We start from the raw sequence: 13,472 nt of genomic DNA, 5'->3' as shown, positions 1-13,472 counted from the left end.
GACATTTGTTATGACATTCACTTCAAATATTACAATGGTAACTGTTGTTAATCCTACAATATGTAAATCAAATTCGCTAGCCAATTACTCTTAAACAGTGATGCTATAGAGCGACTGTAACAACAACAAAAAGTCCAAAAACAGAATTCTAAAGATAAAGGTTTAGAAAGAGCTCATGCAAATATAATAACCTGCAGATAATGCATGCTCAGTATGATGACATGACATTTTTTTGTTATTTAAAAGTACAGATGCTGGTCATAAAATTAGAATATCATCAAAAAGTTGATTTATTTCACTAATTCCATTCAAAAAGTGAAACTTGTATATTATATTAATTAATTACACACAGACTGATATATTTCAAATGTTTATTTCTTTAATTTTGATGATTATATAACTGATAACTAAGGAAAATCCCAAATTCAGTATCTCAGAAGAATAGAATATTACTTAAGACCAATACAAAGAAAGGATTTTTAGAAATCGTGTCCAACTGAAAAGTATGAGCATGTACAGCGGTGGTCTTACATGGTGTAAAGGATGCAATCTTTTCAACCTTTAATTATATGGTACAAATGGACATTACTAGCATGCATGCAGTATCCTTCAGAAATTTAGACAATATTACTAGAATCACCAGAAACATCTTTTGTTTATTTTTTTTCTGCCCAAAGATTATATTCTAATCTGCAGATCTGCTCCTTCACAGCACCACAGCAATACATTACCAGCTTTGGTTGACTACCATGTTACGGTTATAAAGACCAAGATATCTGAAATAAATTATAATGAATACAAGATAATTAACATAATACAAAGTAATATGAAATAAACCTTAGTCAAGGTAGTGCCATATTTATTTTTTCATGAAAACATGGCTAAGGTACAAGTACAGCATGTTTAATAAATTGTTCAGCTGGAAAACATATTTTCAAAGTCCCTTTCAATATACAAAAATGTTTTAAAACTATTTAAGTCGTGAGTAGAGTTGTTGAGATACAACATCTAAACTTTTTTTTAACAATGATCCTGCACAGCAAAAAATCCAGAGTGAAATTAACTCTGTAGGGAGTACATGTGAGACCACACTCAGGAGTGTGAAAGTGTTAAAATAGGAGTGTTAAATTAACACTGAAGCTGAGTTAAAGTTAATGAGATAATTAAGTGATTAATTGAGAGATGATTGACCATTATAGACGAGACATGATGTTAACATGCAGAATCACCAAAGATGAAAATCACTATTTCTATGTCACCATTATAGTGGTCAGTGTTTGCTTTAGTTGGGCTCTTGAGCCTAACATTTTTAAAGTCAGATTTGGTTTGGCTGTTACAGCTGAATTGTAACAAACAGACGAGAAAAAAATCAAAACATGGGCATTCACCAAACTTAATTAATGCCTAAACAGATTTGATTGATCTCATTGATTATAACAACCTTGTGATTAGTAAACAAACTACTAAAAGGAACATAAAAAATAGACTAGTAAGAATAAAGAAAGTTACTGAAACAATTCAGTTAATAATTTATTCATGCCGCAATGCATCATGGGAGTCATGGATTAATTTTGATAGGTGGCACCCAGAATGCACTGCAACATGCTTTTTTTTGATTTTCACCATTGTTGAGATTCACAGGTTGATTCTTGATGTTTGCATGTCTAACGGAAATACTCTTTTGAAAGATTTTTGAACAACTTTCCTCAGATTGTATTTAAAATGCTGGAAATACTTTGTTGAAGAATCATAGGGCTGCAATAATTAACAGTGTAACTTTAACTCAGTAGCTCAGGAATAACAATAGTCTTTGCTTGTCCATCAGTTTTATAACTCAGTTATAACAGCCAATTAAAATCTGACTTTAACATTTTAGGGGTAAAGAGGCCAACTAATGCAAACACTGACCACTATAATGGTGACACCATTAAAATAGTGATTTTCATCTTTGTTGATTCTGCATGTTAACACCAGGTACCGTCAATAATGGTCAATCATCACTCAATTAATCACTTAATTATCTCATTAACTTTAACTCTGCTTCAGTGTAAATTTAACACTCCTATTTTAACACTTTCACACTCTTGAGTGCGGTCTCACATGTACTCACAGCAGAGTTAGTTTCACTCAGATTTTTTTGCTGTGTGTATTTAAAGTCATATGAGCATGGGCATTTTATTAAAGCATTTATTCAATAATTAATATAAGGTTTATATAAAGTAAACAAAGCTTTTATGTTAAGAAAACTAAATTTATTTAGTAAGATTTTTCAAGGTGAAAAGGTTGCCCTCTTTTTTGCCATTATTAGTCAGCTCTACTATAAGTACACTAGTAATATATTTATTTAATATAACATTAACAAAAAAGATAAAGTTTTGAATAACATTATTCAAAAACATTAATTATGCTTTGTATTTAAAAAGAAACATACATTAACCTGTATATTATTGACACTTTAGCAGTACTTTTTTACTTCTTGAACATTATGCTGTAGTCCTGTTGTTTGATACTGCAAAGATATCTGAAGAACTTCCTGTACTGCTGCCTGACCTGGACAAGAATGAGACGAGAGGAGCTGAGTGACTTATAAAACTCATGAACAAAAATGAAGTTCCCTTTTAAAAAGCATTTTGGGAACTCTGTTTACTCCCAATAATAATGCCTGATTTGTTAATGGTTCATGTAGCTGCATGAACAAATAGAATTGTATTCTTTCAAAATGGGTAGGACCAACTGCAAGTCAGTACTGAGTGCCATTTCATCAGAATCTTTTTCCTTGAGCATGAAGATCATCTCCTGTTTACCTGTCTACCTACCTTTTATAACCCAGAGGTCCCTGCCCTTCAGGCATGGATTTTGTACAGCTAGTCATCCTGTGTCCCTGCTAGTGGTCAAGGATATTTTTTATAGGGTCTGACTGATTCCAGGCCTGTTGTGCTCATGCTTCCTTTAGGACTCTCATATCAGGCTCGTTGGAGCTTGGCACATGGAGCACTCTCTCATTCACCCATTCTTAAGCACAGTGCTATTGGAAATTGTTCCCCAAAATGTTGTTCACACAATGTGAGAGAACATTTTGAGATGGAATGCTTTGGTTACAATGTAACCTTGGTTTCCTGAGATAATAGGAATGAGAACGGTAAAAATGTGTACATACTATGAAGCTGAAAAAGCAAGTCAACGCAGTTGGTCATCAGTCGAAAGATTCTGAAATGACACCCAGTGCCAGCTTTATATATGCAGTTGGCCCCACCCATTTTACTGGGCAGAAATGCCATTTTTATGTGCAGCTACATGAACTTTAACAAATCAGGTTTCAGTTTTAAGAGGAAACAGAATTTCTCCCAAAGGACGTTTCATGCAATTTCATTCATTTGGTTACATTAGCAACTGGAGCATTGCATTTTTTTTTTACATTAAAAAGGTAAACAGAAAGTTTTTTTTAACGACTAGATTTTAATTTTGAGAAGTAAATACTGCTGCTTTACTTTTCTTTCATTTACTGTCTGTGGTACAAATGAAATGATTTATTATTAAGTAGGATGGAAACATGTGTAACCTTATTATTGAGGACACAGTAGATCAGGAAGATGAAGGTTCCCTGCTGAGAGTTCAAGATCAGGAAGAGGATCTCCAACACCTTACTGCAATTAGTGAAGAAACCCAGAATCCAGGAGCAACCAAGAACCACAAACTGCCCAAGTGTTTTAAACACCATAACCCTGCAGAGAAACAGAGAAAGTTAATGTCCTCATTTTCTATATGTTATTTTTATAGAGTTATTAAATCATAAATGTTTGTTACTTGGTTTGTTTCATCTGTGAGACTTCGGCATTGAGATTTTTTAGAGTTGAGTTTAAACTGATGATGATTTTGATGAAGAGAATCATGTTTGACTGCAGAGCAAAAAAATATATAAAAATAATAATATGTATATCACAGTGCTATTGGACATACAGTATATATATATATATATATATATATATATATATATATATATATATATATATATATATATATATATATATATATATATATATATATATATATATATATATATATACACACACACACACACACACAGTACATTCAGAAATTATATTTTTAAATGTTGCTATGTTGCAGCCTGAGATTACAATTGTTTAAATTCATTTGTTTTCTAATGAATCTACACTCCGTACAGCATAATGACAAAGTTAAAACAGAATTTTAGGAATGTTTGTAAGTTTATTAAAGAGAAAAAAATGTAATATCACATTTACATAAGTGTTCAGACCCTTTGCAACAACACTTGAAATTTAGCTCAGGTGCCTCCCATTTCTCTTGATAATTTTTTTAGATGTTTCTACACCTTGATTGGAGTCAACCTGTGGTAATTGAAATTGATTGTACATGATTTGGAAAGGCACACACCTCTCTATAAAATGACTCACAGCTGACAATGCATATCAGAGCGAGAATCAAGCCATGAGGTCAAAGGAACTGCCTGCAGAGCTCAGAGACAGGATCCTATCCAGCCATAAATCTGGGGAAGGTTACAAAATAATTTCTGTGGCACTGATGATTCAGAAACATTGCCAAGCTACGAAACCTGTTACCCGTTTCTGATGCAAAAAAAAAAAAAAAAAAGCTTGTTCATGCATTCATGACCTCTATACTGGACTATTTTAATGCACTTCTTGGTGGTTGTCCTGCATCTTCAATAAACAAGCTACAGGTAGTCCAAAATGCAGCAGCTAGAGTCCTTACCAGGTCAAGAAAATATTATCATATTACCCCAATTTTACAGTCTCTGCACTGGCTACCTATTAAGTTCTGTATCAGCGTTTTGAGACCTTAGGGAGCGTGATGGATTGTAACGTGGTATAAGGCTAGTTAGGTACGCAGGAGCTAAACCATTACTTACCTATAAGGCCCTTAATGGTTTAGCTCCTGCGTAGCTAACTAGCCTTAGGACTTATCCTTCCTAAGATAGCAAAGTCCACTAAAGGAGGTAGAGCTTTCTCACATTTGGCTCTCAAACTCTGGAATAGCCTTCCTGATAATGTTCGGGGTTCAGACACACTCTCTCTGTTTAAATCTAGATTAAAAACACATCTCTTTTGGCAAGTATTTGAATAATGCATCTCATAATTAGTGACTGCAGTTGTATCTGATCAAACGCGCATTCTTATTCTTTAGCTTGAGTGAAAATAATTAATTTTACTTTGTTGGATCAGCAGCTATGCTAATGATGTCTCTATTTGTTTCTCTGTTTTGCCACAGATTTACACAAGCTCCAGTCTGGATCCAGAACACCTGAGAAGAGATGATGCTGACCCTCAGAGGACCTCAGATGATGCTAACATTGAATCAACAAACAGAACTAACAAATATTGCTACTTACTAAACAATCACATTATAACTGCTGTTAATAATGTTAATCGTCTGGTTGACTCTGTCTTGTATAACTTTTTCTGAAAATTCCTGTCATTTGCACATAAACTGATCACCACTTATAAGCTACGATTAAATATTGTAGAAACATCATTTTCTGTGATAAGTTCGGGATAACCAGGACTCTTCCGAAAGCTGGATGCCCAGCCAAACTGAACAACTCATGGAAAGGCATAGTCTACACTAGTGACCAAAAATCGGATGGTCACTATAGTTGAGCTCCATGATCATATGTAGATGAGAGAAACCTACAGAAGAACAAACATCACTGCAACACTTCACCGATCTGGGCTTTATGGCAGTAGCCAAACTCAATCCTCTACTCACTGAAGAGATATGAAAACAGACTTGGACTTTGCAAAAAAAAAAAAATAAGAAAAAAAGAAAAACCCAACAACATCTAAAGGACCCTCAGACTCTGAGAAGATAATCTGGTCTGATGAACCTCAATTCTAAGCATCATCTGAAAACAACTTGCGTCAATGACAATGACACCAACCGAAAGAACGAAGATGTACTTACACACATTTGGGACTCATTTGCTTATCACCTGCAGAGTACCATCCCAAAAGTAAAGCATGCTGTTAACAGCCTCATACTGTGGGGGTGTTTTCCAGTGGCAGGGACTGGGAGACTGGTCAGGGTTGAGAGAAAGCTGAATGAAGCAAAGTACAGAGATATCCTCATTGAACCTGTTCCACAATGATCAGGACCTCAGACTGGGCTGAAGCCTCACCTTCCAACATGACAATGACCTTAAGCACACAGCCAATGGCAACACAGGAGAGGCTTAGGAACAACTCTGTGAATGTCTTGGAGTGGCCCAGCCATAGCCCTGACTCGAACCCTATCGAACATCTCTGGAGAGACCTAAAAAATGGCTGTCCATAAAGGTCCCCATCAAAGCTGACCAAGCTTGAGAAGATTTGCAAAAAAGAAATGGCAGAAAATCCCCCAGTCCAGGTGTGTAAAGCTGGTTATGTCATACCCAAGAAGACGCAAGGCTGTAATTGGTGCCAAAGGTGCTTCAACTAAGTACAGGGTATGAATACTTATGTAAATGTGACATTTCAGTTTTTTCTTTTTAAGAAATTAAAAGACATTTCTAAAATTCTGCTTTCATTATGAGGTATGGAGTGCACAGTTAATGAGAAAAAAAAATATTTAAACAAATGTAGAATCAGGCTGCAGCATAGCAAAATTGAAAAAAGTGAAGCGGGTCTGAATAATTTCTGAATGCACTCTACACACACATATATAATTTTATTGTTTTCTATCTAATACAAACTCGTGAGCAATGCTTTTACCATTAGTATCATGCAAACAGGTCCCAGAAATCTTGAAATGAAGCCTTTATCTATTTTCATCCAGCACCTATTTGGGGGGAGATACATAAAATAATCAGCAAACAAACATGGGTAAAGATGATGAGCAATGAGTCACTCAATTTAAACTCACTTTTCACTTCCATATCCATTAGGATCCACCACAACAGACACGGCCACCACAGCCAGAGCAACCAAATATCCAAGCACACACAGGAATCCACTGCTAAGAACCTTTCTATTAATGGAGCTGATCTGTGATAGGTTCTTCACACAGATGAAGAGCAGCACAGCTTCAATGAACATCCACACAAAGCCGGAGAGAAAGAGGAAGTGCAGAAGGCCTGAGATCACGGCACACAACACCTGGAGATCATGAGAGAGGGTTATGATGATTCTCAGTGATGCTGTGTTGAGCTGTAGGGCTTCTTCATCATTCTCACCTTCTGACGCTGTATGAGATTCAGGAACTGCTGTGTGAGCAGGAACAGAAGGTGAGCCAGCAGAAGACTGATGCAGATGTTGATTCGAGCCACATTATTCACTCCAGGGCTCCACTGACAAAAGGCAAAGGTCAACAGGGCCAAACTGAAGAACACCAGCCCCACGATCACACACACCAAATTCAACAGATCCAGCAGTGGGTCACTCTGTGGAAACATGTCAGAGTTCATGAGTGCCAAATCTGTGCTGTTCTTCAGTGTTCACTAGTTCACTAGAAATGTTCAGTACCTCTGGTGCACAGCTGGTTTGCATGATGAGAGCGAATGTGGACAGATGAACACATGAACACACAGTGTAGCTGCTGTTGGTCTCTAAAACAGAACATCCATCTACAATCCACTCGCTGATATTCCAGTACACACAGGACAGAGAACCACTGGGATCAAAATCCTGCAAAATAAAGAAGGAACATAATATAAAAGTGAATAAGTACTGAATCATCAACAGCGATATCATTGACTTGATTGCAAATAAATGCACAGACACTATTTAAACTGAACAGAGATGACATAACTGAATTCAATGATGAACTGCCTTTAACTATCATTTTGCATTATTGAGACACTGTTTTCCAAATGAATGTTGTTCAGTGCTTTGACGCAATGTATTTTGTGTAAAGCGCTAAATAAATAAAGGTGATTGATTGATTGAATAAGTATTTTCAGATTTTTTCATTATTTCTCAAGTTGGACAAACACATTTCAGTCTCTCACTCTGATGTGTCTCAAGGTGAAGTTGACTGGTTTGGTGAGTTTAGTGTAGTTGGTTTTGGGAAGAGTAGCTGAGATCACAGTGGACATCATGGTTTTAAACATGTCTTCTGGTGTGTTAAAGAAGTCTGGCTTCAGTAGATTCTCCATCGTGTTGTAGCTCATGAAAGCCACAGCAGCTGATCCTGAGTGACAGAAACACATAAATACCATTTCAAATAAAAACTTAAATTCAACTAAACATTAAATAACCTTAAGTAAATATATATTTATATATATATATATATATATATATATATATATATATATATATATATATATATATAAATTCACATAATATTTAACATACTTGTTTCAATGTTGTTCTTGGCAATACCAATGAGATCGATGTCCACAGAAGATTTTGTTGTGTTAAGTCTAGGGATTTTCTCTAGGGTTACCTGTGGTCCAACCATGAAGATTTCTACCTCTGATTAAAAAGTACAGATGTGTGAATGAAAATGTATTTACAATAAGGTCATCTGAAAATGTCAGAAGTTATTTAAAAGTATTTCTAGACTTAATCACATTAAGTCAGTAATTTCACTGTTTATTCACATTTAGCTTTTTACTTACCCAAAGTGTCAAGAGTAAAACTGACATTGTCACTTATGTTTGTTGGTTTTACGAGCATGGACACAAGTTTCTCACTGGCTTTTAAAAAACGGTTTCCATCTGAAATCAGTTTGTCAGCTGATGATGACTCCGAAATCATGCCTGACGTTTTGAGGACCACATTCAAAATGCTGGTCACATTCTATTTTAGAGATCATATAAACAGGATTATTTGTAAAGCTTTGCTGCATGATAATTTCTTTTAAGTGACAAATAGTGATTATGTTGTCTTATTTTCTTACTGTCAATGGAAGCACTTCTGCCGTCATGTTCTCTATATTGTCAAGAAGATCTTTACACCGTCCTGTGGTCTGAAATCACAAATTAGCTTTATAAATTAATTTGAAAGTGGACTATGGAGTATTTTGTGATTTTGATAACGGTTTTAAAAATGAATTGTGTCTACAAAGTATATGCAAAGAACCAACAATAACAAAAATACAAAACGGTACACATTATACGGTTTTATTGTGGTGTTGTTTCAATTGATTAATATAATTCCAACCCTCCAATTACAATTTCAGAAATTAACACCGCAACAACTTACCCTGCATTCTTCTAGCGACATGAGGATCAGACCTGCAATGGGAATAGTCTTCATGAATTCATGATGACACTCAACTATATATTTCAATAATTTTCTCATTTTAAATTTGGATAAGACAGAGATATTACTTTTATGAGAAAAACAAAAACAGAAAGTAAGTCCTAAATAAAAACAAGATTATTTACATGTTTTTGCAAGCCCACTAAGGACTGGTGTTAGATGTTCCAAAATACTAAATATCAATTTTGGTATTAAAATATGATGACTCAAAATAAACTCCAATGTTGCTCAACCCAAAACAGAACCACTAAATTTGCCAATTATTCATAAAACCATTTAAAAAGAAAGTCGAATCCTCTCCAAATACAGATTAAGTAACCATGATTTAGAAATAGAGAGAATACAGACAGACATATACAGAGCAATAGCATAGGATCTGTAGACTCGGTGATCTACAACAAATAGAGGACGAGAAAAACTTTCCGCTGATTTGTCCTTAATATCACAATGTGAGGGGAACATTTGTCCCAGGATTTGAAGCACTGATTCCATCATGTACTGAACTCAGTGATACTGAGAAAATGCCCTTCATTTTTGAAGAAGATGAAAACAAATTTGCGTTAGCCATTCACAATGTTAGGAGTTAAACAGGTTAACTCTAAAATGATTATCTTTATTTATTTAGACTCGTCTCATTTATCTGGTGTAATACAGTATTTTCTAACTTATTCTTGAGTAATGCTGGCTGGATAGTGTTGAATGCACTAGAAGTGGGGTTAATTTTCCTAAGGACTGGTACTACACATTTGACATTTTATGGATTTCTTTCATAATACGGGTACCCTTTCCAAGCACAAGCACAAATTAAAATAATAAATCACCCAGCAGATTTGATCAGCACAGCTTTGAAGAACTCCATCACTGATACCATCAGGGCCAGCAGATTTCTTCTTTTTAATTCTCCTTAACCTAATTCTTACTTGTTCCATCAATACGGCAAACTTAAAACTGAAGGGGGGTCTAAATAGGAGCTCAGCCATATACCATCCAGAAGGGAAATTTTAAAACACTAGATCCTCCATTAAATCTATTCAAACATATATGTTAATTTCATCCATCCCCATTTGACCACCAGAGGCAGTATATCCCTGTACTCTATTTCCATTACAATACATCCTGTTTAATTCATTCCATGCCTTTCTCACATTATTTTGTTTTAATTTTTGGTCCATTTTTAACTTCAAATACTCCTTCCCCTCCTTAATTTGAACTTTTAATAACTTCTGTACTGTATTTTGCAGTATTAATATACTTAAACTATTTAAGTTCAAGTTTTAAGTGGGTGTTTCTGTAGTAAGATCAATTTCTTTTTCATGAGATTATTTCCTCTTTTTGGCCTGGTCACATTTCTCCATGTCATAAACTCTAGGGGCAAGGCTTAGAAACCGGGGTGTTTTTAGGGGCGTGATATTAAAATTATGTTAGTTTTAGCTGCCACATCAATCAATGCATGATCATTCGTATGATGGGATTGTTGGCATATGAGTGTTTCATGAATCACACATGATTAGAATGTCGTCGAAAACTTCATTTATTTCAGTAATTCAACTCAAATTGTGAAACCTGTGTATTAAATAAATTAAATGCACACAGACTGAAGTAGTTTAAGTCTTAGGTACATGGAACATTTAGCCCAATAGGTGCAGTGATCCATGTACAGGAGCATAGAATTTCCATGCGGATACGATGTGATTCACATATGCATTATCCTTTCTGATTTGGCTTATAATTGTTTAATTCTGTAATTGACATGATACAGGTTTACTTGACAAATAAAAAGCTACAGGTCCTTCTCGAAAGTTAGCATATTGTGATAAAAGTTCATTATTTTCCATAATGTAATGATAAAAATTAAACTTTCATATATTTTAGATTCATTGCACACAAACTGAAATAATTCAGGTCTTTTATTCTTTTAATACTGATGATTTTGGCATACAGCTCATGAGAACCCAAAATTCCTATCTCAAAAAATTAGCATATTTCTTCCGACCAATAAAAGGAAAGTGTTTTAAATACAAAAAAAAAGTAAACCTTCAAATAATTATGTTCAGTTATGCACTCAATACTTGGTCGGGAATCCTTTTGCAGAAATGACTGCTTCAATGCGGCGTGGCATGGAGGCAATCAGCCTGTGGCACTGCTGAGGTGTTATGGAGGCCCAGGATGCTTCGATAGCGGCCTTAAGCTCATCCAGAGTGTTGGGTCTTGCGTCTCTCAACTTTCTCTTCACAATATCCCACAGATTCTCTATGGGGTTCAGGTCAGGAGAGTTGGCAGGCCAATTGAGCACAGTAATACCATGGTCAGTAAACCATTTACCAGTGGTTTTGGCACTGTGAGCAGGTGCCAGGTCGTGCTGAAAAACGAAATCTTCATCTCCATAAAGCTTTTCAGCAGATGGAAGCATGAAGTGCTCCAAAATCTCCTGATAGCTGGCTGCATTGACCCTGCCCTTGATAAAACACAGTGGACCAACACCAGCAGCTGACATGGCACCCCAGACCATCACTGACTGTGGGTACTTGACACTGGACTTCAGGCATTTTGGCATTTCCTTCTCCCCAGTCTTCCTCCAGACTCTGGCACCTTGATTTCCGAATGACATGCAAAATTTGCTTTCATCCGAAAAAAGTACTTTGGACCACTGAGCAACAGTCCAGTGCTGCTTCTCTGTAGCCCATTTCCTGCACAAGCCTGTGCACGGTGGCTCTGGATGTTTCTAGTCCAGACTCAGTCCACTGCTTCCGCAGGTCCCCCAAGGTCTGGAATCGGTCCTTCTCCACAATCTTCCTCAGGGTGCGGTCACCTCTTCTCGTTGTGCAGCGTTTTTTGCCACACTTTTTCCTTCCCACAGACTTCCCACTGAGGTGCCTTGATACAGCACTCTGGGAACAGCCTATTCATTCAGACATTTCTTTCTGTGTCTTACCCTCTCGCTTGAAGGTGTCAATGATGGGGTGGCAGTGGCTCATGTAGGTTGTCTATAAACTGGAAGGTTGGTGGTTCGATCTCCGGCTCCACCTGACCAAGTGTCGAGGTGTCCTTGAGCAAGACACCTAACCCCAGCTGCTCCCGACGAGCTGGATGGCGCCTTGTATGGCAGACACCGCTGTCGGTGTGTGAATGTGTGTGTGAATGGGTGAATGTGAGGCAAATTGTAAAGCGCTTTGGATGGCCATGTGGTCTGTTGAAAGCGCTATATAAATGCAGTCCATTTACCATTTACCATTCTGGACAGCAGTCAGGTCTGCAGTCTTACCCATGATTGCAGTTTTGAGTAATGAACCAGGCTGGAGTTTTTAAAAGCCTCAGGAATCTTTTGCAGTTGTTTAGAGTTAATTAGTTGATTCAGATGATTAGGTTAATAGCTCGTTTAGAGAACCTTTTCATGATATGCTAATTTTTTGAGATAGGAAATTTGGGTTTTCATGAGCTGTATGCCAAAATCATCAGTATTAAAACAATAAAAGACCTGAAATATTTCAGTTGGTGTGCAATGAATCTAAAATATATGAAAGTTTAATTTCTATCATTACATTATGGAAAGTAATGAACTTTTATCACAATATGCTAATTTTTTTTAGAAGGACCTGTAAATTACAAGTGTTACCTCAAATTTATGGCCAGAATTAAAGCAAACTGAAGGCTCTTGGATGAATGGAGTAGTAGGCATATCATTGGAGACCTTTTGATTTCTGTCTGTCACTGATTTAAGTTGAATGGGACAAGACCAAGTAAGCTACACTTTTGATCAAGAGGTCATTAGCCAACCTACACCCTCCGACTAAAATCGGACTGGGAAATTTGTGATCATGAGATCCACGCAACTCAAATGCGACATTGGGTAACATGGGACATTTGATTATTCAAATATCTAGATAAATACAAAAACAATATTTGTGATCAGTTCTTAGGAATACAGCCTACATTTAATGATCACTGAACATTTGAGTAAAATTAAACCAAGCTAATAAAATTTAAACTAAATACTGATAAATTAAGTAAAAGACCTACACGCATTGTTGGATTACGTTGTTGGGCCAGTGGGTCGTCCTTACTATAGGGGATCTTACACTACAAAATGGAACATACTTTTACAGTCAGTGATATAAGTAGGTTATGTATTTATTTATGTGTCTTTTCTAAAATGTGCAAAAAATAATAATGTCTCATTGAGATAAAAGACACCAAACTTCAATCGGAAAGCTTCAAACTGAAATCAGATAAAATGTG

At 36.1% G+C, this 13,472-nt stretch overlaps 1 protein-coding gene across 1 annotated transcript; it reads right to left on the bottom strand.

The window, feature by feature from the left end:
- Nucleotides 1-2,394: 2,394 nt before the first annotated feature.
- LOC113097122 (adhesion G protein-coupled receptor E3-like) lies at nucleotides 2,395-12,211 on the bottom strand. Its single transcript, XM_026262322.1, has 13 exons — nucleotides 12,169-12,211; nucleotides 9,177-9,208; nucleotides 8,872-8,940; nucleotides 8,591-8,771; nucleotides 8,325-8,444; nucleotides 7,979-8,154; nucleotides 7,494-7,655; nucleotides 7,205-7,411; nucleotides 6,895-7,127; nucleotides 6,744-6,810; nucleotides 3,805-3,896; nucleotides 3,560-3,722; nucleotides 2,395-2,550 (listed from the first exon to the last, which is right to left on the bottom strand). Exons 1-13 carry the CDS (start codon nucleotides 12,209-12,211, stop codon nucleotides 2,470-2,472), a joined length of 1,626 nt encoding a protein of 541 aa, XP_026118107.1. The 3' UTR covers nucleotides 2,395-2,469.
- Between the last annotated feature and the right edge of the window lie 1,261 nt (nucleotides 12,212-13,472).

This window comes from Carassius auratus, unplaced genomic scaffold (assembly GCF_003368295.1).
Source record: "Carassius auratus strain Wakin unplaced genomic scaffold, ASM336829v1 scaf_tig00216111, whole genome shotgun sequence".
In the NCBI taxonomy this organism is placed as follows: domain Eukaryota; kingdom Metazoa; phylum Chordata; class Actinopteri; order Cypriniformes; family Cyprinidae; genus Carassius; species Carassius auratus.
The sequence above is the reverse complement of the archived record's forward strand: the minus strand, read 5'-3'. Positions and strand labels throughout refer to the sequence as shown.

Excerpts from the sequence above, each read along its gene's own strand:
- LOC113097122 (XM_026262322.1), bottom strand. The coding sequence starts at position 12,211 with ATGAGCCACTGCCACCCCATCATTGACACCTTCAAGCGAGAGG. Across the intron at positions 8,155-8,324 it reads CAAGAACAACATTGAAACAA|CTGCTGTGGCTTTCATGAGC; the intron begins GTATGTTAAATA and ends ACTCAGGATCAG. Across the intron at positions 3,897-6,743 it reads CTGTTTGCATGATACTAATG|TCAAACATGATTCTCTTCAT; the intron begins GTAAAAGCATTG and ends TTTGCTCTGCAG.